Source organism: Enhydra lutris, unplaced genomic scaffold (assembly GCF_002288905.1).
Source record: "Enhydra lutris kenyoni isolate GAN:26980312 unplaced genomic scaffold, ASM228890v2 scaffoldscaffold24, whole genome shotgun sequence".
In the NCBI taxonomy this organism is placed as follows: Eukaryota; Metazoa; Chordata; class Mammalia; order Carnivora; family Mustelidae; genus Enhydra; species Enhydra lutris.
In genome coordinates, this window is record NW_019154108.1 from 23,233,374 (window position 1) to 23,258,009 (window position 24,636).

At 40.2% G+C, this 24,636-nt stretch overlaps 1 protein-coding gene across 2 annotated transcripts in view; it reads right to left on the reverse strand.

Moving 5' to 3' along the window:
• The window catches only part of LOC111150910 (sterol O-acyltransferase 1), an 81,237-nt gene that overhangs the window by 25,135 nt on the left and 31,466 nt on the right, over nucleotides 1-24,636 (reverse strand). For both annotated transcript variants that reach the window (XM_022508598.1, XM_022508597.1), the window contains exon 3: nucleotides 5,784-5,842. In XM_022508598.1, coding sequence (XP_022364306.1) covers nucleotides 5,784-5,842 — 59 coding nt within the window. The remainder of the gene's footprint in view (nucleotides 1-5,783; nucleotides 5,843-24,636) is intronic.

The following is a 24,636-nucleotide window of genomic DNA, read 5'->3' on the forward strand; positions in this document are numbered from 1 at the left end:
ATTTATTCAACGCCTGTGACTGCTAAATGCCAGATACTCTGTTAGAAGCTTTTATATACTATTAGTTCTAGTTCTAAAACAATCTTTGTGAAATAAGCAACATAATTCCTATTCTACCCAAGAGAGAGCCAAACTCGAACAAACCACGTAATGTGACTTGGCCAAAGTCACAGAACTTGAAAGCTGTGACTTTGACAACCCCCAATCTATAGGACTCTGAGTTCATAAAACATTATACTGCTTTCCACTGTACTTGATCTAAAATGTCTCTATATGGAGGCGCCTGGGTGGCTCAGTCATTAGTGTCTTCCTTCAGCTCAGGTCATGATCCCAGAGTCCTGGGATCGAGCCCCGCATCGGACTCCCTGTTCAGCGGGAAGCCTGCCTCTCCCTCACTTCCCCTGCTTATGTTCCCTCTCACTGTATCTCTCTCTCTCTCTCTCTGTCAAATAAATAAATAAAATCTTTAAAAAAATAAAATATTTTCTATATGCTTAGTACCATAAGCCAAAAATAAAACCTAAAAAAAAAAGTCAACAGTGTAAAGGCAGCCTGAAAATGGTAGGTAATCTAATAAATCAGTCCTATAACAAACATTTCATTTGAATGCACCAATATAAAAGAGGTTTACAGTCATAAACAGTGCGCTGTAATAAACTCCTCCTCCATATTAAACACACACACACACACACACACACACACACACACACGTTTGGAAGTTAAGTCTTGAACATTAACTACTGCATAATCCTTACTACCGGAAGCCAAAGGTTCAAGATACCCAACTAATGAAATTAGAGCTCTAAACTATAATCCCTTTTTATTTAAAATAAAATACATCCAGAGCTGTCTCCCAGCTTAAGTCAGACTACAATATTCCTGATATCACATTATTATCAATACGAACTAAGCTAACACATTTATTTTCATCTATTCAGGGAGCTCCCCATCTTACTTGATTGATATATTCTGCCATTTCTCATCATCTTTACCAACCTCCTTCACTCAGCCATTGTTAAATGTTAGAAAACCAGAGAGTAGTAAAAATACATTCCTAGTAATTAATGAATCATACATTCATACAAATGATTGCAAAATCATTTTATATCACATTTTCAAAAACTATTTTAACACAAAAAAATCCCACAAAATAATGTGTAAAAATATGTAACTGGACATATGAATTGATGCTATTTTTGCCATTAAGACTTATGCGGTATAAGCCTAGATGTGTCTACACTGTCCACGTGAATCTGTGTATACAATGAAGAAGGAAAACAAAATATTGGGGGTGGGGCAGAACCAAAATGTCCCTCAATCAGCGAAATACATAGTATCACCATCTGACTAGTTTTGATATTTTGGATTCTCATTAATATAAAATAGAGAGTTAACTACCACATGTAAGGACCTCAATAAAGCTCTAAAATAATGCAATTTCTTATCACAAATACCAACCTACACTGACATCACTTTTCAGCTTTCAAAGAACACTTCTGAAGTATCTAATTCAGTTGTTGTTCCTCTTTTTATCCATTTTATACATGATATTCTCAGCTAACATGAGGACAGGAACTGTGACTTCTTCAGAATCCCAGCACCTAACACAGTACCTGACGAACCAAGTAGGTTATTCATGGAGCTAGATTACTGAACATTCCTAAGAGGGCAATATTGACAGGCACCTTCCTGCATTTATAAGTGATGAAATCATAAAGAACAATAAACTGATTTTCCCAAGGTTCATCAAAGGAAAGTAGAGACTGATATACCTACGTATTTAAGCAAAATGGAAAAAGCCAGAAAGGGAGGTATCAGAAGGATACAATCACGTGGATACAGTCAAAAGAAGACTTGACCAGAAGGATCAAGGGCAGGGAAGGAGAATGGACAAGTTGTAGTAGAGGCTGTTAGTTATCAACCCTCTCTTGTTTTCCTAACTCAGTCATGCTTCCTGAAACTCCCGATGAAGTGGCTGGAGTCATCTGGACAATGAATAGGAAGGTCACAGCCTACAAAATCAAAAGCACAGAAGCAGAAGGGACCAGGGTCCTGGGAGGACCACAGAGTCACCGTAACCATTCTAGCCTTCCACTTCTAAATCATTTACATGGAAGGGCATTACACAAAGCCACAATTATTTGTGTTCATCTTATGTTAGTCTCCCACAGCACAACCTAACCTCAACGTACATAATAACCAAACAATTTCTGGGCAGGAAAAACTTAGAGACTTGTCGCTCCAGCAGTCTGCCAATAAGTCAAATAGATTGGCACTATCTAACCACTCACTTTTTTAGAAGAGGTTACTTGGATGAGCAATAAACCATAAAGAGAAGTCCTCATTTGCAGACATGCCATCTGAGCCTTACTCATTACGGTTTGCTCATTTAATAGTTAGGCAACAGCATAGGTACTGATGTGTCAAATAGGATCTTAAATGCCACACCAGAAGGAAATGAAGTATGTTGCAATAAATATGTGTTTTTAAGAAATAGAAATAGGAAGTAATTTTTCATCCCCTCACATTAGATCTAGCATTTCCTCTATAAAGTTGTATGAATTAATGAAAGTTCTACAAATATTCATAGTATCAAGGCACTCCCTTTTAACTCTTCTCATACTCACTTTTCTCAGAAACTGTCCTCAGTGGTTAGACCAGGGCGATACTATATGGCCCTGCCTTTCTGGCCAAAACCCAATTCTCTCTCTCTCATAAATCTGAAACTCTGAGAGGAGACTGAAAATCTGATTAACTGAAAAATTCAGAAATACATGAACTCTTGCTATTAAAGCCTTTCCATTTCCAAAACGTTAAGTGTTCAACTTCTGGGGTTCTATGAGATACATTAATATCTTTCAAATGTTTCCTTTTATACTTAAGCCAGAAGTAGGTTTCTTTTATTTACAACCAAAGAAACTGTTTCAAATAGTTTCATTAACACAATGTTAAAACAAAGTTAATTCATCTATTAACAGTAAATTGGTTGGGATTTAATCACTTGAATCTCCCTTGGACTGTTCCAAGAGCTTTTAAGTCTTATTGTAACACAATTCTAAGGACTTCAAAAGGTCATGATTAAGAATTACATGGGGGCACCTGGGTGGCTCAGTGGGTTAAAGCCTCTGCCTTCAGTTCAGGTTATGATCTCAGGGTCCTGGGATCGAGCCCCGAATCAGGGTCGGGGGGGGGGTCTCTGCTCAGCAGGGAGCCTGCTTCCTCCTCTCTCTCTGCCTGCCTCTCTGCCTACTTGTGATCTCTGTCAAATAAATAAATAAAATCTTTAAAAATAATAATAATAATAAAGAAATACATAATGTTGTATAATACGACTAGCACTGGATTTTTTTAATTCAATACTTAAAACTTTTTTAATGACAGACAGCATTTGTACCTAGACATGACCTTAACAGATTCTATCAGTTCAACCCACTAATTTCATCATCCTCTCTGTCATTTGTCTTCCCTTCAGTCTAGAGTTTCATACCTGACAACCTTTCCACACCTTTCTTTAATACGAGCTCTTCTATCTGTATATCTCAACTTTCAGAAAGTTCTTTGTTGGTTGCCAAATTTTGCAAATAAGCATATAGGACACTCAGTTAAATGTGAATTTGATAAACAAATGACTTTTTTAGTATAATTATATCTCAAATGTTGCACGATGACTAAAAAATTATTTATCTGAAATTCAAATTTGCTAAGTATACTATATTTTATCTGAGAATTCCAGTTCTGTGGAGCTGAAAGAGTTGCCCAGTAAAATCTACAGATTATCCATTTCCTTGACACCAGGAAACAGTGAGTTAGGAGCAAAAGTTTAGATTAGTTATGCAATGACACAGACTACTGGAGCTGAACAGAACCCTGGAGATAGTCAGAACCATGTTTTCACCTTAAAGATTAGGGGAGGGGCGCCTGGGTGGCTCAGTGGGTTAAGCCGCTGCCTTCGGCTCAGGTCATGATCTCAGGGTCCTGGGATGAGTCCCACATCAGGCTCTCTGCTCAGCAGGGAGCCTGCTTTCCTCTCTCTCTCTCTGCCTGCCTCTCTGCCTACTTGTGATCCCTGTCAAATAAATAAATAAAATCTTAAAAAAAAAAAAAAAAGATTAGGGGAAGATGGTCCAACCTAGTTGAGTGAGAACTGGGTCAGAGCATGACTTCAAACTACAAATGACTAAAAAGATTTTTGATTTTCATTTGTTTTAAAAATTATTTCTAGGGGCAGCTGGGTGGCTCAGTTGGTTAAGCAACCAACTCTTGATCTCAGCTCAAGTCACACTCTTAGGGTATTAAGATCAAGCTCTGCCTTGGGGTCTTCACCAACACAGAGCCTGCTTAAGATTCTCTCTCCTTTTCCCTCTGATCCTCCCTGCCCCTCTTCCTCTCTAAAAAAAGAAACACAGTTATTTCTAAAAGCCCACAAAAGAGAAGAACAAGTACATTTCATGGTCTCCAAATAATATTCACATACTGTCAACCTCAATGGTCCTTTCACATTAGTAAATATCAACCCATAAAAAAACGAATGTAATCATTTAGAGATCAACCTTGTAAATCAGGTAATTTAATAAAATTTTGCATGTAAACCACCTAGTACACGGCCTAGCCCATAACAGGACTGCTAAATGGAGTTCCCTTCTCCTCCCTGCCCGTTTACCCTATCTAGAATAGTAGAATATTACAATAGTCTCATCTCCAAAGTCCATACAGTATCTTCAACTTTGCTATCAAAATAGCATTCCTAATATATCTCCCTCAAAAACATTCCAATTAATAAACAATGGTAGGATGTTCAATCTCATTAGATATCAAATTACCAATTAAAACATTCCTAAGTCTGTAAGTTCACCAAAAAAATTTTGGTGATTAGAAGTAAAAAGGAGGAAGGAAGGACACCATTTCAGGCTGGTACTTAGCAAACTACAGAAGCAGCAGCATTTGAGCTAGAATTTGATGGATATGCAGTATTCTGACTAGTGAAAACAGAAGTTACAAGTTTCAAGAAGAAAGAGCTTTATGAAGAGGGCATGAAGACAGAGGGGAAAAAATGCTTAACAATCTAGCCCCAGTTGTCCAACTGTATTTTTCTTTCTGTCACGCTCTAACAGGAGCACAGATGCCGATCAACTGAAGCAACATTTCCAAGAGATAGTCTAAACTTCCTACCTCCATACTTCTGCTCAAGCCATACCCTCCCTAACAACAGGAATCCACTTTTAGACTTACTGCTGAGCCATTATTCAATACAAACCATGACAGGTGGTGACAGAACCTTTCATTATAGCACTTGTACAGACATTCAACTATATCACGGTTCACTAAAATCAAGTTCTGCTGGTAAAAGCCAGAAAATGAGGGACACCTGGGTGGCTCAGTTAGTCAAGCCCCTTCCACTGGGGTCATGATCCTGAGGTCCTAAGATCTGCCCCACTTCAGGATCCCTGTTCAGACGGGAGACTGATTATCCCTCTCCATCTGCCTTACCCCCGCTCATGTTCTCTCTCTCTCTCGTTCTCAAAGAAGAAGCTAAAAATCTTTAAAAAAAAAAAAAAAATTTTTTTTTTTAAATAAATAAAAGCCAGAAAATTGAGAGTGGTGGGCAGGATGGGGACAAAAAAGCAATCGGGTTCTTACATGTAGGACGACAGAAGTGGCAGGATAGTGTCAACTGAGAAGGAAGGTAAATTATTCTTTAAGCAACAGAGCATCAAACACTTTCTAAACAAAATCCCTTACCCTAACTCTACATTCTTGTTTCAGAACAGGAAGCTACTACTTACCTCTGCCTCTGCTGTCAACTGTATCTTCTTTGCCATCAACTGTTTTAAGTTAATCCTACCTAAGGAAAGAAAACAAGGCAACTCTTAAGTTGATGGATATAGCTATTAACCAGCACTATTTAAATCATGAAGTTGAAAAACAAGCAAGAGGATAACTATGTAAATTGTAATACAACAACAAAACATGATATAACTCTTAAAAAATGCAGCATGGGCAGTATCAATAGAAGGAAATTTATACATAAAAATATTAAGAAGGACACCTGGATGGCTCAGTTGGTTAAGCGTCTGCCTTCGGCTCGGGTCATAATCCCAGGGTTCTAGGATTGAGTCCTGCATCAGGCTCCCTGCTCAGCAGGGAGAGCCTGCTTCTCCCTCTGTCTGCCACATCCCCTGCTTGTGCTCTCTCTCTCCAACAAATAAATAAAATCTTACCAAAAAATATGTTAAGAAGAAAGAACAAAACTAGGTACACACAGTAATCAGAACTGTATTAATCGTATGATGCTTTAAGATCCAATTCTGGGGATGCCTGGGTGGCTCAGTTGGTTCAGCAGCTGCCTTCAGCTCAGGTCATGATCCCAGCGTCCTGGGATCGAGTCCCACATCGGGCTCCTTGCTTGGCAGGGAGCCTGCTTCTCCCTCTGCCTCTGCCTGCCATTCTGTCTGCCTGTGCTCGCTCTCTCTCCCTCTCTCTCTGACAAATAAATGAATAAAATCTAAAAAAATAAAAAATAAAAAATAAAAAAATAAAAAGATCCAATTCTGACCATGAGAAATTAGACTCTGAATGGATCTTGCAACTGTGACTCCAAAAAATGCACAATCAACAGTAGAAAACTTGATACAATGGACCTCATCAAAATTTATTCCTGCAAAGGACATGAGGAAAGTAAAAAGACAACCCACAGAACAAGAAAAAAAATTTTGCAAATGTAATCAGGGACATATATATATATATATATATATATATATATATATATATACACATATATGTATATATATATATATAAAGAATTCTTACAACTCAGTAATACAAAGACAAGTAATCCAGTTTAAACATAGGCTAAGTATCTGAGCAGACACTGCTCCCCAAAATATATCCAAATAGCCAATACTAAGATACTCCATATCACTGCCCACCAGTAAAACACAAATCACAACCAAGACAAAACAGCACTTCACGCCCACCCACGGTATGACTACAATCAAAAATAACAAGTGTTGGCCACTGTACACCATAAACTTATACAATGTTAATGTGTCAATTTGATTTCAATAAAGCTGGGGGGAGGAAAAAAGTTGTTTGAGAAAAGTGTTATTTCAGGGACTGGATGTGATAGTTCTTTTGCGATACAATTAGGTATAAGTGTTTATAAACACCTGTAACAAGAATATCTAGAAGAATGGTATCCACTTGGTAAGAATAAAACAGAGGTTTTGTTTTTTGTTTGGGGGCACAGGGAGTAAAAAAGGTGTTGGCCAGAACATGAAATTAAAACCCTCCTCCACTGCTAGTGGGAATGTAAAACGACGCTCTGAAAACCAGTCTGAAGGTTCTTCAAAAGGGTTGACAGAGCTACCACCCAACCAAATCCCAGTCCTAAGTATACACACAGGGAAATGAAACGTGTCCAGCCAAAAGCCTGAATATAAATGTTCATAGCTGCGATATCCATAACGAACTGAAAACAACTCCAATATCCATTAACTCAATAGATTAACAATGTTTTTGATCCATATAATGAAATATTACCCAGCAGCAACAGGAGAGAAACATGAGACACACTTTAATATGTATGAAACCTGAAAACAGCTAAATGAAAGTCACAAAAAAACAACATATTGTAGGATTCCATTTACATGAAATGCAGAAGAGATGATTCTACAGAGACAGACAGAAGGCTGGTTGTTGCCCAGGGACCAGGGGTAGAAGTGTGAGGAATAGGGAATGACTGCTAATGGGTACAGACTTGTTTTTCGCTTGTTCTTGCAGGGGGCGGGGTGGGGGGGGCGTAAAAATATTCTAAAATTCATTTCATTCTGAGATGCCTAGGTGATTCAGTCCATTAAGCATCTGCCTTCAGCTTAGGTCATGATCCCTAGGATGGAGTCCCACATCAGGACCCCTGCTCAGTGGGAAGTCTGCTACTCCCCCTTACTTGTGCTCTGATAAATAAATGAAGTAAATAAATAAATGATAAATAAATAAAATTCATTTTGTTCTCATTTCCTTATTCTCAAAGATTCCTTTCTGTATACTAAGTCACATTAACATAGCTTCCTAATGTTCAATGAGGTTTAGAGTCAATTATTTTTTTAATTTATTTATCTATTTGACAGAGATCACAAGTAAGCAGAGATGAAGGAGGCGAGGGGAAGCAGGCTCCCCGCTGAGAAGGGAGCCCGATGTGGGGCTCAATCCCAGGACCCTGAGATCCTGACCTGAGCCGAAGGCAGAGGCTTTAACCCACTGAGCCGCCCAGACGTCCCTAGAATCAATTATTAACTAACATGAGCATCTTTTTCATGATTTTTTAAAGAGAAACTGATTTTCAATGTACTAAAATATTTCTAATTAGAATTTGTTGCTCCCATATACATTGTATATTTTGATTTATTACTGTCACAGATTTGCAGACAGTTCCTAATTTTCATACAGAATCACAGTACTATTATAATTTAAGCAAGCAGCAGACTGTCTGCCCTTTCAATATGGGTAGAGATTTGCCTTCATTCATCAGTTTGTCTTCACAAACAATTATCTTGCATAATTCATCCCTAAAAAAATTTTACGATACCTGGGTGGCTCAGTTGGTTAAGGGTCTACCTTTGGCTCAGGTCATGAATCTGGAGTCCTAAGGATCGAGCCCCGCATCGGGCTCCTTGCTCAGCAGGGAGCCCATTTCTCCCTCTGCTTGTGATGGCACTCTAACAAATAAGTAAAAATCTTCAAAAAAAAAAAAAAAAGTGTTTTTAAGGTTTTTTTGAAAAATATCTAACTTGTATCCTTCCTACCTGGAGAAAGGAAAAAAACTGTTTAAAAAAAAAATTGGGGGCGCCTGGGTGGCTCAGTGGGTTAAGCCTCTGCCTTCAGCTCAGGTCATGATCTCAGGGTCCTGGGATCAAGTCCCACATCGGGCTCTCTGCTCAGCAGGGAGCCTGCTTCCCCTCCCCCCACCACCTTCCCACCCCACCTGCCTCTCTGCCTACTAGTGATCTCACTCTGTCAAATAAATACATATTTTAAAAAATAAAAAATTTTTTTAAGTTTTTTCTCTGGCAAAACATTCACAGCTTAATGCAACACTTTTAAGGTAACTGAACAATTAAATAGTAATGCGAAAGCTAATGTCCATTCTATTAAACCTGGTGCCCGGGGCGCCTGGGTGGCTCAGTGGGTTAAGCCGCTGCCTTCGGCTCAGGTCATGATCTCAGGGTCCTGGGATCGAGTCCCGCATCGGGCTCTCTGCTTGGCAGGGAGCCTGCTTCCCTTCCTCTCTCTCTGCCTGCCTCTCTGCCTACTTGTGATCTCTGTCTGTCAAATAAATAAATAAAATCTTTAAAAAAAAATAAAAATAAAAATAAACCTGGTGCCCATTAACAGTCACATACACTGCTCACTTTTCTTACTATAATAATCTGTTACTGGAAATTTTTGTTATGGTTAGATTTTTCTGAGTTACAGTTTTACTGGAATCCATTTAAGTTCGACATAGACTTATCTTGAAATGGTATATTTCATATTTTTTCAAAGCATATTTTCAAACATTACAGTATCTTTCATTTTATATTTTTTTCAAAGCTTATTTTCAAATATTAATAGTACCTTCTTCCAGAAAAGGAATTTCATAATCTGATAGCAAATATTACCTTATCATTTTAAGTGAAATGTAAAGTTACCTGTTGTACTATGGGAACCAAGGCTATCAGCCACCATCATGTGTAGAGATCTTCCACACAAATGAATAAAACAGAACAGACAGAGCTGAAACATGTGAAGTGGAAAACTAAAACTTCTAGCTCCCGAAGTCTTTGAAAGAACTGTAAGGTAACTTCTTATCATTTTAGTAATAATTTTTAAATGAGAATTTATATTTTCTCATCTATTCTCCTTGGCAAAATCTACTTGAGTATTTTTGTGTCAACAATTGCTACTGCATATTACACTTACAAGAAGAGTGAAGGGTGCTCAAAGTTTTTTGGTTTTTTTTTTACTATTTTTTTTTTACATTTTATTTTTTATAAACATATATTTTTATCCCCAGGGGTACAGGTCTGTGAATCGCCAGGTTTACACACTTCACAGCACTCACCATAGCACATACCCTCCCCAATGTCCATAACCCCACCTCCCTCCCCCCATTAACCCCCACCCCCCATTAACCCTCAGGTTGTTTTGTGAGATTAAGAGTCACTTATGGTTTGTCTCCCTCCCAATCCCATCTTGTTTCATTTACTCTTCTCCTACCCCCTTAACCCCCCATGTTGCATCTCCTCTCCCTCATATCAGGGAGATCATATGATAGTTGTCTTTCTCCGATTGACTTATTTCGCTAAGCATGATACCCTCTAGTTCCATCCACGTCGTTGCAAATGGCAAGATTTCATTTCTTTTGATGGCTGCATAGTATTCCATTGTGTATATATACCACATCTTCTTTATCCATTCGTCTGTTGATGGACATCTAGATTCTTTCCATAGTTTGGCTATTGTAGACACTGCTGCTATAAACATTCGGGTGCACGTGCCCCTTCGGATCACTACGTTTGTATCTTTAGGGTAAATACCCAGCAGTGCAATTGCTGGGTCATAGGGTAGTTCTATTTTCAACATTTTGAGGAACCTCCATGCTGTTTTCCAGAGTGGCTGCACCAGCTTGCATTCCCACCAACAGTGTACGAGGGTTCCCCTTTCTCCGCATCCTCGCCAGCATCTGTCATTTCCTGACTTGTTAATTTTAGCCATTCTGACTGGTGTGAGGTGGTATCTCATTGTGGTTTTCATTTGTATTTCCCTGATGCCGAGTGATATGGAGCACTTTTTCATGTGTCTGTTGGCCATCTGGATGTCTTTGCAGAAATGTCTGTTCATGTCCTCTGCCCATTTCTTGATTGGATTATTTGTTCTTTGGGTGTTGAGTTTCCTAAGTTCTTTATAGATTTTGGACACTAGCCCTTTATCCGATATGTCATTTGCAAATATCTTCTCCCATTCTGTCAGTTGTCTTTTGGTTTTGTTAACTGTTTCCTTTGCTGTGCAAAAGCTTTTGATCTTGATAAAATCCCAATAGATCATTTTTGCCCTTGCTTCTCTTGCCTTTGGCGATGTTCCTAGAAGATGTTGCTGCGGCTGAGGTCGAAGAGGTTGCTGCCTGTGTTCTCCTCAAGGATTTTGATGGATTCCTTTCTCACATCGAGGTCCTTCATCCTTTTGAGTCTATTTTCGTGTGTGGTGTAAGGAAATGATCCAATTTCATTTTTCTGCATGTGGCTGTCCAATTTTCCCAACACCATTTATTGAAGAGGCTGTCTTTTTTCCATTGGATATTCTTTCCTGCTTTGTCGAAGATTAGTTGACCATAGAGTTGAGGGTCTATTTCTGGGCTCTCTATTCTGTTCCATTGATCTATGTGTCTGTTTTTGTGCCAGTACCATGCTGTCTTGATGATGACAGCTTTGTAATAGAGCTTGAAGTCCGGAATTGTGATGCCACCGACTTTGGCTTTCTTTTTCAATATTCCTTTGGCTATTCGAGGTCTTTTCTGGTTCCATATAAATTTTAGGATTATTTGTTCCATTTCTTTGAAAAAAATGGATGGTACTTTGATAGGAATTGCATTAAATGTGTAAATTGCTTTAGGTAGCATAGACATTTTCACAATATTTATTCTTCCAATCCAGGAGCATGGAACATTTTTCCATTTCTTCGTGTCTTCCTCAATTTCTTTCATGAGTACTTTATAGTTTTCTGTGTATAGATTCTTAGTCTCTTTGGTTAGGTTTATTCCTAGGTATCTTATAGTTTTGGGTGCAATTGTAAATGGGATTGACTCCTTAATTTCTCTTTCTTCTGTCTTGTTGTTGGTGTAGAGAAATGCAACTGATTTCTGTGCATTGATTTTATATCCTGACACTTTACTGAATTCCTGTACAAGTTCTAGCAGTTTTGGAGTGGAGTCTTTTGGGTCTTCCACATATAGTATCATATCATCTGCGAAGAGTGATAGTTTGACTTCTTCTTTGCCGATTTGGATGCCTTTAATTTCCTTTTGTTGTCTGACTGCTGAGGCTACGACTTCTAGTACTATGTTGAATAGCAGTGGTGATAACGGACATCCCTGCCGTGTTCCTGACCTTAGCGGAAAAGCTTTCAGTTTTTCTCCATTGAGAATGATATTTGCGGTGGGTTTTTCATAGATGGCTTTGATAATATTGAGGTATGTGCCCTCTATCCCTACACTTTGAAGAGTTTTGATCAGGAAGGGATGCTGTACTTTGTCAAATGCTTTTTCAGCATCTATGGAGAGTATCATATGGTTCTTGTTCTTTCTTTTATTAATGTGTTGTATCACATTGATTGATTTGCGGATGTTGAACCAACCTTGCAGCCCTGGAATAAATCCCACTTGGTCGTGGTGAATAATCCTTTGAATGTACTGTTGAATCCTATTGGCTAGTATTTTGGTGAGAATTTTTGCATCTGTGTTCATCAAGGATATTGGTCTGTAGTTCTTTTTTGATGGGATCCTTGTCTGGTTTTGGGATCAAGGTGATGCTGGCCTCATAAAATGAGTTTGGAAGTTTTCCTTCCATTTCTATTTTTCGGAACAGTTTCAGGAGAATAGGAATTAGTTCTTCTTTAAATGTTTGGTAGAATTCCCCCGGGAAGCCGACTGGCCCTGGGCTTTTGTTTGTTTGGAGATTTTTGATGACTGTTTCAATCTCCTTACTGGTTATGGGTCTGTTCAGGCTTTCTATTTCTTCCTGGTTCAGTTGTGGTAGTTTATATGTCTCTAGGAACGCATCCATTTCTTCCAGATTGTCAAATTTGTTGGCGTAGAGTTGCTCATAGTATGTTCTTATAATTGTCTGTATTTCTTTGGTGTTAGTTGTGATCTCTCCTCTTTCAGTCATGATTTTATTTATTTGGGTCCTTTCTCTTTTCTTTTTGGTAAGTCTGGCCAGGGGTTTATCGATCTTATTAATTCTTTCAAAGAACCAGCTCCTAGTTTCGTTGATTTGTTCTATTGTTTTCTGGTTTCTATTTCATTGATTTCTGCTCTGATCTTTATGATTTCTCTTCTCCTGCTGGGTTTAGGGTTTCTTTCTTGTTCTTTCTCCAGCTCCTTTAGGTGTAGGATTAGGTTATGTACCTGAGACCTTTCTTGTTTCTTGAGAAAGGCTTCTACCGCTATATATTTTCCTCTCAGGACTGCCTTTGTTGTGTCCCACAGATTTTGAACCGTTGTGTTTTCATTATCATTTGTTTCCATGAATTTTTTCAATTCTTCTTTAATTTCCTGGTTGACCCATTCATTCTTTAGAAGGATGCTGTTTAGTCTCCATGTATTTGGGTTCTTTCCAAATTTCCTCTTGTGATTGAGTTCTAGCTTCAGAGCATTGTGGTCTGAAAATATGCAGGGAATGATTCTAATCTTTTGATAACGGTTGAGACCTGATTTAGGACCGAGAATGTGATCTATTCTGGAGAATGTTCCATGTGCACTAGAGAAGAATGTGTATTCTGTTGCTTTGGGATGAAATGTTCTGAATATATCTGTGATGTCCATCTGGTCCAGTGTGTCATTTAAGGCCTTGATTTCCTTGTTGATCTTTTGCTTGGATGATCTGTCCATTTCAGTGAGGGGAGTGTTCAAGTCCCCTACGATTATTGTATTATTGTCGATGTGTTTCTTTGATTTTGTTATTAATTGGTTTATATAGTTGGCTGCTCCCACGTTAGGGGCATAGATATTTAAAATTGTTAGATCTTCTTGTTGGACAGTTCCTTTGAGTATGATATGGTGTCCTTCCTCATCTCTTATTATAGTCTTTGGCTTAAAATCTAATTGATCTGATATAAGAATTGCCACTCCTTCTTTCTTCTGATGTCCATTAGCATGGTAAATTCTTTTCCACCCCCTCACTTTAAATCTGGAGGTGTCTTCGGGTCTAAAATGAGTTTCTTGTAGGCAACATATAGATGGGTTTTGTTTTTTTATCCATTCTGATACCCTGTGTCTTTTGATTGGGGCATTTAGCCCATTAACATTCAGGTAAGTATTGAGAGATACGAATTTAGTGCCATTGTATTGCCTGTAAGGTGACTGTTATTGTATATTGTCTCTGTTTCTTTCTGATCTACTACTCTTAGGGTCTCTCTTTGCTTAGAGGACCCCTCTCAATATTTCCTGTAGAGCTGGTTTGGTGTTTGCAAATTCTTTGTTTTTGTCCTGGAAGCTTTTAATCTCTCCTTCTATTTTCAATGATAGCCTAGCTGGATATAGTATTCTTGGCTGCATGTTTTTCTCGTTTAGTACTCTGAATATATCATGCCAGCTCTTTCTGGCCTGCCAGGTCTCTGTGGATAAGTCTGCTGCCAATCTAATATTTTTACCATTGTATGTTACAGACTTCTTTTCCCGGGCTGCTTTCAGGATCTTCTCTTTGTCACTAAGACTTATAAATTTTACTATTAGGTGACGGGGTGTGGACCTATTCTTATTGATTTTGAGGGGGGTTCTCTGAACCTCCTGGATTTTGATGCTTGTTCCCTTTGCCATATTGGGGAAATTCTCTCCAATAATTCTCTCCAATATACCTTCTGCTCCCCTCTGTTTCCTCTTATTCTGGAATCCCAATTATTCTAATGTTGTTTCGTCTTATGGTGTCACTTATCTCTCGAATTCTCCCCTCGTGGTCCAGTAGCTGTTTGTCCCTCTTTTGCTCAGCTTCTTTATTCTCTGTCATTTGGTCTTCTATATCGCTAATTCTTTCTTCTGCCTCATTTATCCTAGCAGTGAGAGCCTCCATTTTTGATTGCACCTCATTAATAGCTTTTTTGATTTCAACTTGGTTAGATTTTAGTTCTTTTATTTCTCCAGAAAGGGCTTTTATATCTCCCGAGAGGGTTTCTCTAATATCTTCCATGCCTTTTTTGAGCCCGGCTAGAACCTTGAGAATCGTCATTCTGAACTCTAGATCTGACATATTACCAATGTCTGTATTGATTAGGTCCCTAGCCTTTGGTACTGCCTCTTGTTCTTTTTTTTGTGGGGAATTTTTCCGCCTTGTCATTTTGTCCAGATAAGAGTATATGAAGGAGCAAGTAAAATACTAAAAGGGTGGCAACAACCCCAGGAAAATATGCTTTAGCCAAATCAGAAGAGATCCCAAATCATGAGGGGGGAGAAAGGGGATAAAAAGAGGTTCAGAAATAAAAAAAAAATAAAAAAAATAAAGAAAAAATATAAAAAGGAAAAAATATATATATATATATTAGATAAACTAGTTAAAAAACGTTAAAAAAGAAAAGGGTAACAGTTTAAAAAAATTAGCAGAAGAAGAGAAAAAAAAAATTGAAAAAAAAATTAAATTAACTGCAAGGCTAAAGAATCATGGGGAGAAAGCCATGAGTTCCGTGCTTTGCTTTCTCCTCCTCTGGAATTCAGCTGCTCTCCTTGGTATTGAAACTGCACTCCTTGGTAGGTGAACTTGGTCCTGGCTGGGTTTCTTGTTGATCTTCTGGGGGAGGGGCCTGTTGTAGTGATTCTCAAGCGGCTTTGCCCCAGGCGGAGTTGCACGGCCCTTACCTGGGGCCGGGCTGAGTAATCCGCTCGGGTTTGCTTTCGGGAGCTTTTGTTCCCTGAGCGCTTTCCGTAGAGCTCCGGAGGGCGGGAATGAAGATGGCGGCCTCCCGGTCTCCGGCCCGGAGGAGCCGAGAGCCCGGGGCCCCACTCCTCAGTGCGCCTTCAGAGAACAGCGCCCAATTACTCCCGTCACCCTGCCTCTGGCCACGCTCCGAGCTGACCGAGCCTGCGACCGGTTCAAGGTAACCCCGAGCTTAGAGCTCACTCCTCGGCTCTGTCTCTGTAGCCGGCTTGCCCGTTCTAATACCTGTAAGCTCTGCGACACTCAGACACCCCCGATCCTTCTGTGACCCTGCGGGACCTGAGCCCACGCTGATCCCGCGTGGGCTTCACCCCGGTTAAGCCTCTGGAGCGATGTCCCTCAGCGGAACAGACTTTTAAAAGTCCCAATTTTGTGCTCCGTTGCTCCGCCGCTTGCCGGGAGCCGGCCCCTCCCCCCGCGGTCTATCTTCCCGTCGCTTTGGATTCACTTCTCCACCAGTCCTACCTTTCAGAAAGTGGTTGATTTTCTGTTTCTAGAATTGCTGTTCTTCTCTTCGATCTCCCGTTGGATTTGTAGGTGTTTGCAATCTTTAGATAAGCTATCTAGCTGATCTCCCGCTACCTGAAGTAGTCTCAGCCTGCTACTTCTCCGCCATCTTGACTCCTCCCCCGGCACTCAAAGTTTTAAGTAATTTTCCAGAAATATTTACTTTGTCAGTGCTAAAACGAAAACCACAGGCCAAAAATGGAGTTGCATATGGTAGGACAAGTCACCAAAACCAAGAATCTAACCTACTTAAATTTGCAACCACTTCCAGAAATGCAGTTTTAACCAATCAGGAATTTTCTGGTCAGCATCAATGAGGTAACAGCCTATACATGGCCCTCTCCTCTGAACTCCCCTCTACTTGGCAGATGGGTGATGTCCAATTCATGAATCAATTAATAAAGCCAATTAGATTTCAACTTCTCCCAGTTGAATTTTCTTTTTAAGATTTTATTTATTTGACAGAGAGAGATTTTGGCAGGGAGAATTTTTCCTCACAGAGAGACTACTCTCTGAAGGTCTCACTCAGAATGACATCAAAGCTATCTAGTGGAATGGGGCACCTGTCTGCCTAAACCGGTGGAGCGTGTGACTCGAGCGTGTGACTCTTGACTGATCTCGGGTTTGTTGAGTTTTAGCCCCATGTTGGTTGTAAAGATAACTTTAAAAAAAAAAAAAAAAATTAAAGTTTACCTGGGTGGCTCAGTTGCTTAGGCATCCAGTTCTTGGTTTTGGCTCTGGTCATGATCTCAGGGGTTGTGGAATCAAGCCCTGCATAGGGGCTCCTCACTCAGCACAAAGTTTGCTTCAAAGATCCTCCCCCTCTGCTCCTCCACCCATACACCCACACCTCTCACTCTCTCTAAAGATAAATAAACCTTAAAAAAAAATTTTTAGGGGTGCCTGGGTGGCTCAGTGGGTTAAAGCCTCTGCCTTCGGCTCAGGTCATGATCCCAGGGTCCTGGGATCGAGTCCTGAATCAGGCTCTCTGCCCAGCGGGGAGCCTGCTTCCTCCTTTCTCTCTGCCTGCTTCTCTGCCTACTTGTGATCTGTCAAATAAATAAATATAATCTTTAAAAAAAATTTTTTTTAAAGCAGCATTACAAAGCTATATAGTAGGAAAAAATGTATTAAAAAGCCAATTCTAGGGTGCCTGGGTGGCTCAGTTTGTTAAGTGTCTGCCTTCAGCTTAAGTGATGATACCAGGGTCCTGGGATCAAGCCCCACATCAGAATCCCTGCTCAGCCGGAGCCTGCTTCTCCCTCTGCCTCTGCCTCTGCCTCCCACTCCCTCTGCTCATGCTCCCTGTCTCTGTCAAATAAATAAATAAAATCTTTAAAGAAAAAAAAGCCAATTCTACTTATTTTTCTTCACCTTAAAATTAATTTCATGTAATAGTCAAAACAAAGTTACTTTCTTACTACCTCAAAATTTAAAAATCAAATGCCATAAAAGCCAAAAGAATAAGTCCTAAAAGCTAACATCCAATGATTAAAGAACAGACATCCAACCACATAAGTCAAGTCAAGGTTTCTAAGTTTCTAAAACACTGACCCTGAAATAGTGATAAGCCAGGACTGAGAGTCATACGACTTCTGAAAGATCTGCCTAGGTCTACTAAAATCACTAACTGATAATATCTAATGAGTACACCCAAGGATAAGTCCATAAAAAAACTAGTTTACATTTTGTTTTCTCCTAGCCTTCTGATCTCCAACAAATCAGGCATCCAACATTTACCTTTGTGAACATTATCTAACCTTTGTAAAGTCTACAATATTTTACAATATATTAATTGAAATATCACAAATTTATTCCCTGAAGTATCAAAAGTCTTATTTTAACCATTTTTTAAAAGATTTATTTATTTATTTTAAAGATTTTATTTATTTATTTGACAGAGAGATCACAAGTAGGCAGAGAGGCAGGCAGAGGGGGGCGGGGGAAGCAGGCTCCCCGCTGAGCAGAGAGCCCATGTAGGGCTCCATCCCAGGACCCTGAGATCATGACCTGAGCCAAAAGCAGAGGCTTAACCCACTGAGCCACCCAGGCGCCCCGATTTATTTATTTTAAAGAGAGAAAGCACACACACATGCACCCAGTGAGGTGGGGGGAGGGGAGGTCAGGGACAGAGAGAATCCCAGACTTCCCTCTGAGCATGGAGGCAGAATCAGGGCTCCATCTCACAACCCTGAGATCACGACCTGAGCCAAAATCAAGAGTCTGCCTCATTTTAGTCAGTTTTGATGAAGAGCTTTCTAAAATTATTATATGCTATATACCACCTTAAAAAAAAACAAAAAACCAAAAACCAGACGAGGGATGCCTGGGTGACTCAGTTAAGTGTCTGCCTTCAGCTCAGATCATGATCTCAGAGTCCTAGGATGGAGCCTGTGTGCCCCCTTCCTCCCACCCCGCCCCCGCTCAGTGGGGAATCTGCTTCTCCCCGCCCCCGCCCCTCCTCCAGCTCATGTCCATGTGGGTGCACAGAAGACTATATATAAAATAAAATCTTTTCTTTTTTTAAGATTTTATTTATTTATTTGACAGATCACAAGTAGGCAGAGAAGCAGGCAGAGAGAGGAGGAAGCAGGCTCCCCACCGAGCAGAAAACCCGATGCAGGGCTCAATCCCAGGACCCTGGGATCATGACCTGAGCCAAAGGCTGAGGATTTAACCCTCTGAGCCACCCAGGTGCCCCAATAAAATAAAATCTTAAAAAAAAAAAAAAAGAAGATTTTTTACTTACTGCACTGTTCTATCATAGCAATACCTCCAGTAAAACAGAGATGAAAGCAATCAGGACTACAATAAGCTCTTTTCAACTTGGGCTACCTCTTCACAACTTTGCACCAAAAATCTGCTTCCTGTAGCAAGCCCGTGTTTATACTACTCTGCCAAAGTCACCCTGAAGGAAAAGGCAGATAACCAAGCTCGTTGAGTTGGTAACTCATTTATTCATTCTATCATATATTTGACTCATTAAATGAAAACCCACTGAGTACTCAAAATAGAGTAGTACACATGTACTCCAAACCCTTCCTTTAGGATCTCAGGAGAAATGTGCAAACATAGATAATTTCAACACACAGAGGACTCTGCGCTGGAGGGAGCTTTTGCAGAGTAAGTAAATATTTGAGCTGAGTCCCAGGTAATAAAGGAAAATCATGGTAACAGGTGCTAGAAAGATTATTTCAGGCAGAGGAGAGAACATGAAGACATAAAAAACCTGGGTCAAATGTCTCTCTAGATGCCACGCTTGCTTTGCTTTACAAACTAAGTTTAACAGGCTTTTTGCCTGTTAGCTTTTATCTACTCTTTTTTTTTTTTTTTAAAGATTTATTTGTCTATCAGGGCAAGAGCATGTGTGCATGCACAAGCAGGGGGAACAGCACCCAGCTGAGCAAGAAACCAGATGCTGGAGATGCAGGACTCGATTCCAGGACCGAGATCATGACCTGAGGCTGAAGGCAGAGGCGTAACCGACTGAGCCATCCAGGTGCCCCTACCTACTCACTTTCTAAGTGACCAGTCACTTGCCAGCTCAGTGCTGTCCCAGAGAGATAGAATGTGAACCACATATGTAATTTTAAAGTTTCTAGGAGCCACATTAAGAAGTAAAAAAGAGGGGTGCCTGGATAGCTCAATGGGTTAAGCCTCTGACTCTTGATTTCAGCGGAGATCACCATCTCAGGGTTGTGAGATCAGGCACTGCACAGAGCATCAGGCCTGCTTGATACTCTCTCTCCTTTTCCCTCTGCCCCTCCAAGCCCCCCAGCATAGGCACACTCACTCTCTCTAAAAAGAAATAAAGGGAGGGAGGAGTAGGTAGGTAGGTAACAAGTGAGTTCCTGAAATGTGATATGTATTTTATAATTAGAGTGCTGACCTCAATGCAAACTAGCCACATTTCAAGCACTTAACTGGCTGGACCACATTGAAGTACACTACTGGCTCCCACACTGTAGTTCTAAACTCAGGGGTCAGCAAATGGGCCAAACAGTCAGTATTGTAGGCTTTGCAGGCCATATGGCCCACTCACTACAAACACAACAAATGAACATACAAGGCTGTGGTCGCCAACTCCTGTTCTAGATGGCAAATTAATTGTAAATTTGCCCAACAAAGCTGACAGGTAAAGTACAAGGGACTTTGTACATGCTAACAGACCATGGTCAACGCTGTTGGCTGCTTCCCCAGTAAGGGCTGTGTTTCATTCCCCTTGCCAGAGACTGATTTAAGAACGGGCACAAGTATCTCCCAGAGTGAGGGCAGCATAAAGATGACCCAGGTGAGCTAGTTTACTGAGATGAGTTTAAAGAGGGCCCTTTACACGCGTGTACATGTACATGTGTGGGCAGAATTTAAGAAAAGCAACAAAAGATGGTGTGGAATTAATTCTACAGCTAGTAAAAAGTACCAGGGAAGCCATTCCCATCCCTAGGCCTCAAAGGACAAAGAAAGGAAACAGGGAAACCCAAAGAGAACCCCTTGGAGAACTGTTGGACAGGAGTGACGGTCACCCAGCAAGGAGGAAACCAACCAACACACTCCCCTTACTCTCTCTGCCAGTCCCCTCCCAACCCTACCCTAGCCCTCGCCCTCCCGCCGCCACAACCACACCTTACTGATAACAGTCCAGCCTCCTGGGGCACAAAACCCGGGAGAAGAGTACAGAAACAAAAGGAAAATAGCTAGCATAACTTGTAATCCAATTATAGCCAAACTGGGGAATGTCTAGTTAAAATTTCATTGCTCTAAAGAGAAACATAGGGACACAGTTTCTCTTCTTCTATCAAAACTGTTTTTTTTATTTAGACTGTTTGCCTTACCAGTTTTCTTACTCAGCCTAGAGTTACTAACCTCAATCATTTCATCACCACCACCAATTTCCTGGACCTACCACGCCACAGCAAAATCCCAGATACCACCCTCTACTTGCTTTCTCAGATTTCAAACTGCCGCGCACTACAGAAGTAATTATTACAGAGATAATTTTAAAAATGGGCCCACTCTAAACTGATGCTGTCAAGCCTTAACCAGTCCTGCAATAAAAAATGAAATCTTCACCTTGGCCTCTTGATGAATTTAACAATCCTCACACCTGTAGCTCCATGTATTTTCCACCTTCCCCCAAGTCCAAGCCCTACCCAGCAACCTTCAGGTGATCACCTTGGATACTAACTCCTTAAATGTCTTCTTTCTTAACTTTCACTATCTCTGTTGTTCCGACCATCGGAAGAAGGCAGAGGCCATCTCCTCTTCCACACTAACCCTTCAAACTACTGCCCTGATCCTTCCACATCCTTAGAGATACTGTTCAAATTGGGGACGCCTGGGTGGCTCAGTTGGTTAAATGTCTGCCTTTGGCTCAAGTCATGATCCCGGGGTCCTGAGATCGAGTCCCACATCAGGCTCCGTCTTTGGGGGGACCTGCCTCTCCCGCTGCCTGCTGCTCCCCCTGCTTGCGTTCCCTCCGACAAATGGATAAAATCTTTAAAAAAGAAAACTAAGATTCAAAGAAATTAAACTCCTGGCTCACAGTCATATGGCCACTGAGTAACTGAGCCCGAACTAATACCCATCTTCTAAACCCTAAGTCATGCAGCAAGCAGCAGAAAAATAAAACAAATTAAAAAAAAAAAAAAAAAAAGAAGGGGCGCCTGGGTGGCTCAGCAGGTTAAAGCCTCTGCCTTCGGCTCGGGTTATGGTCTCAGGGTCCTGGGATCGAGCCCCGCATCGGGCTCTCTGCTCCGCGGGGAGTCTGCTTCCTCCTCTCTCTGCCTGCCTCTCTGCCTACTTGTGATTTCTATCTGTCAAATAAATAAACAAAATTAAAAAAAAATAAATTAAAATTAAAAAAAAGAAAAAAAAAATCAAGGCCTATTATAGTGACTACCTTCCTAAAGACAACTAAGTTCTATGCAGTGACTAATAACCATTTTTTCAACTTTCAGTTCTTTTAACAAACATTTTCTTTGTCTCTTTGTGGCAAGTACAGAATTAGCTAACGTGTAGGCACTGACTAGCAGGTTTTTATTGCCTAGAGAAATTCAAACTCATTTTAGAATCCTGGTTATTTTGGGGGGTAAAAAAGAAAAAGCTCTCATTGACTATGCCTTAGATCTTCATCTCAGCTTCACTTCGCTCTCCACAGAAAAGTAATCCAAGAGAGTAAGTGAGAGTAGCTTCAAGTCTGTAGGATGTTATGGTTACAAGTATTCCTTGAAAGAATCAATCATGTGTCAATCTTTTCTTAAAGATTTATTATTTGAGAGAGAGAGAGACAGAGAGAGATTGCTTGAGAGGAAGGGGCAGAGGGAGGAGGAGAGAGAGGAATCTCAAGCAGACCCTGCACTAAGCACAGAGCCCAACAAGGGGCTCAATCCCACCACCCTGAGATAACCACCAGAGACGAAATCAAGAGTCTCAATGTTTAACTGACTGAGCCACCCAGGTGCCCCAATCATTAATCAACCTTAACAGCAAAAGGGGAGATAGTATAATCCACCTACCACCTTCTACTACTCCACTGACCTCAAAAATCTGAAATTCTCAACTAATTACACGTCTGTACTAACGGCACAGAAATAAAAACTACAAATGAGGATCAGTATATAAGTATTCATACAGAACAGGTTTTAATAGATACTATTGAAAAATCTGCTAGCCATTTTGGAAAACTAAAACTGAAAAATTAGATCCCTAATTCATTTATTATTCAAAATAAATTTCATACAGATTAAATATTTAAGTACAAAAAGCCCCCAAAAAAGTAAAAAAAATTCATGTTTTCCTTCTTCATAATCTTGGATGATTCCTAAGCATAACAAGAAATCTAAAAGCAATAAAAGAACATTTGGTAATATAAAAACTAAACATGGCATAGCACACCATAAGCAAAGTCAAAAAAACAAGTAGCTAGTTTAAAAAGTATGCACGTATATGACAAAGATTTATTTCCTTAAAATGTAAGTTATTTAAAAGAGAGGGGCACCTGGGTGGCTCAGTGGGTTGAGCCTCTGTGTTCAGCTCAGGTCATGGTCTCAGGGTCCTAGGATGGAGCCCTGCATTGGGCTCACTACTCAGCGGGGAGCCTGCTTCCCCCCTCTCTCTTCCTGTCTCTCTTGTGATCTCTCAGTCAAATAAATAAATAAAATGCTAAAAAAAATTAAAAAGGAGAAAATAAAAGAAGAAAAATGGGGCATCTAGGTAGCACAGCTGGTGAGTCTGCCTTTAGCTCAGGTCATAATCGAAGGGTCCTAGGATCAGCCAGCATCAGGCTCCTTGCTCAGCTGGGGAGTCTCCTTCTCCCTCGGCCCCTCCGGCCTGCTCATGCTGACTTTCTCTCTCTCAAATGAATAAATAAAATCTTTTAATAAATGAATGAATGAGTGAAAAATAGCAGCCACCAGGTAGGGAACAAAAATGTGCAGAATATGAATAAGGTTTTCAAAGAAAAACAGTCAATAAATGTATGGAAAAAGTTCTCTACCTCACTTATAATTTATCCTAAGAAAATTTATGCTATATGCTATACTGTTCATCACTCATCAAAACTAGCAAAGTTTAAAAAAAGACTGGGAAAGACATACTGGTAACTGTATGGGAAAAAATACACGTGAACAAGTATAACATTTTTTTTTTTTTAAGATTTCATTTATTCATTTGACAGACAGAGATCACAAGTAGGCAGAGAGGCAGGCAGAGAGAGAGAGGAGGAAGCAGGCTCCCTGCTGAGCAGAGAGCCCGATGCGGGGCTCGATCCCAGGACCCTGAGATCATGACCTGAGCCGAAGGCAGAGGCTTTAACCCACTGAGCCACCCAGGCGCCCCCCAAGTATAACATTTTTAAAACAAAGTAATACCTAAATTTGTGAACTAAAAAAACTCTTTGATCCAGAAATTTCACTATTAAGTGTCCTATGAGCACACTAGCACAAGTCAGCAATGTTATTGTTTGAAGAATAACATTGAAATGTTAAATGGCTCAGTCAGTTAAACATCTGTCTTTGGCTCAGGTCATGATCCTGGGGTCCTAGGATGGAGGCCTGCATAAGGCTCCTTGCTCAGTGGTGGGCTTCTCCCTCTGCCTTTCTCTTTCTCTCATGAATAAATAAATAAAATCTTTAAAAAAAAAGAAAAAAAGAAAGCTTCCTACAGGACTGTTTAGGATACTGAAATGCTGGATACAACTGAAATGCCCATCAGTGATGCATAAGTTAAATTACCAAGCATCTGTGGAACAGAAATACCCACATACATACTTTTAAAAACTCACACTTAATGTATACTGAATAAAAAGACATCTAAGATTTACTAAGTTTAGAAAGCAAATAGTGCTCCACTCCTGCCTTTGGAGTTCTTCCCTAATATGAAACTGTCATTAATCGAACATCACACTGTGATCATTATAAATCAGAACAATCTGATACTAGTAACCTGAAAAAGG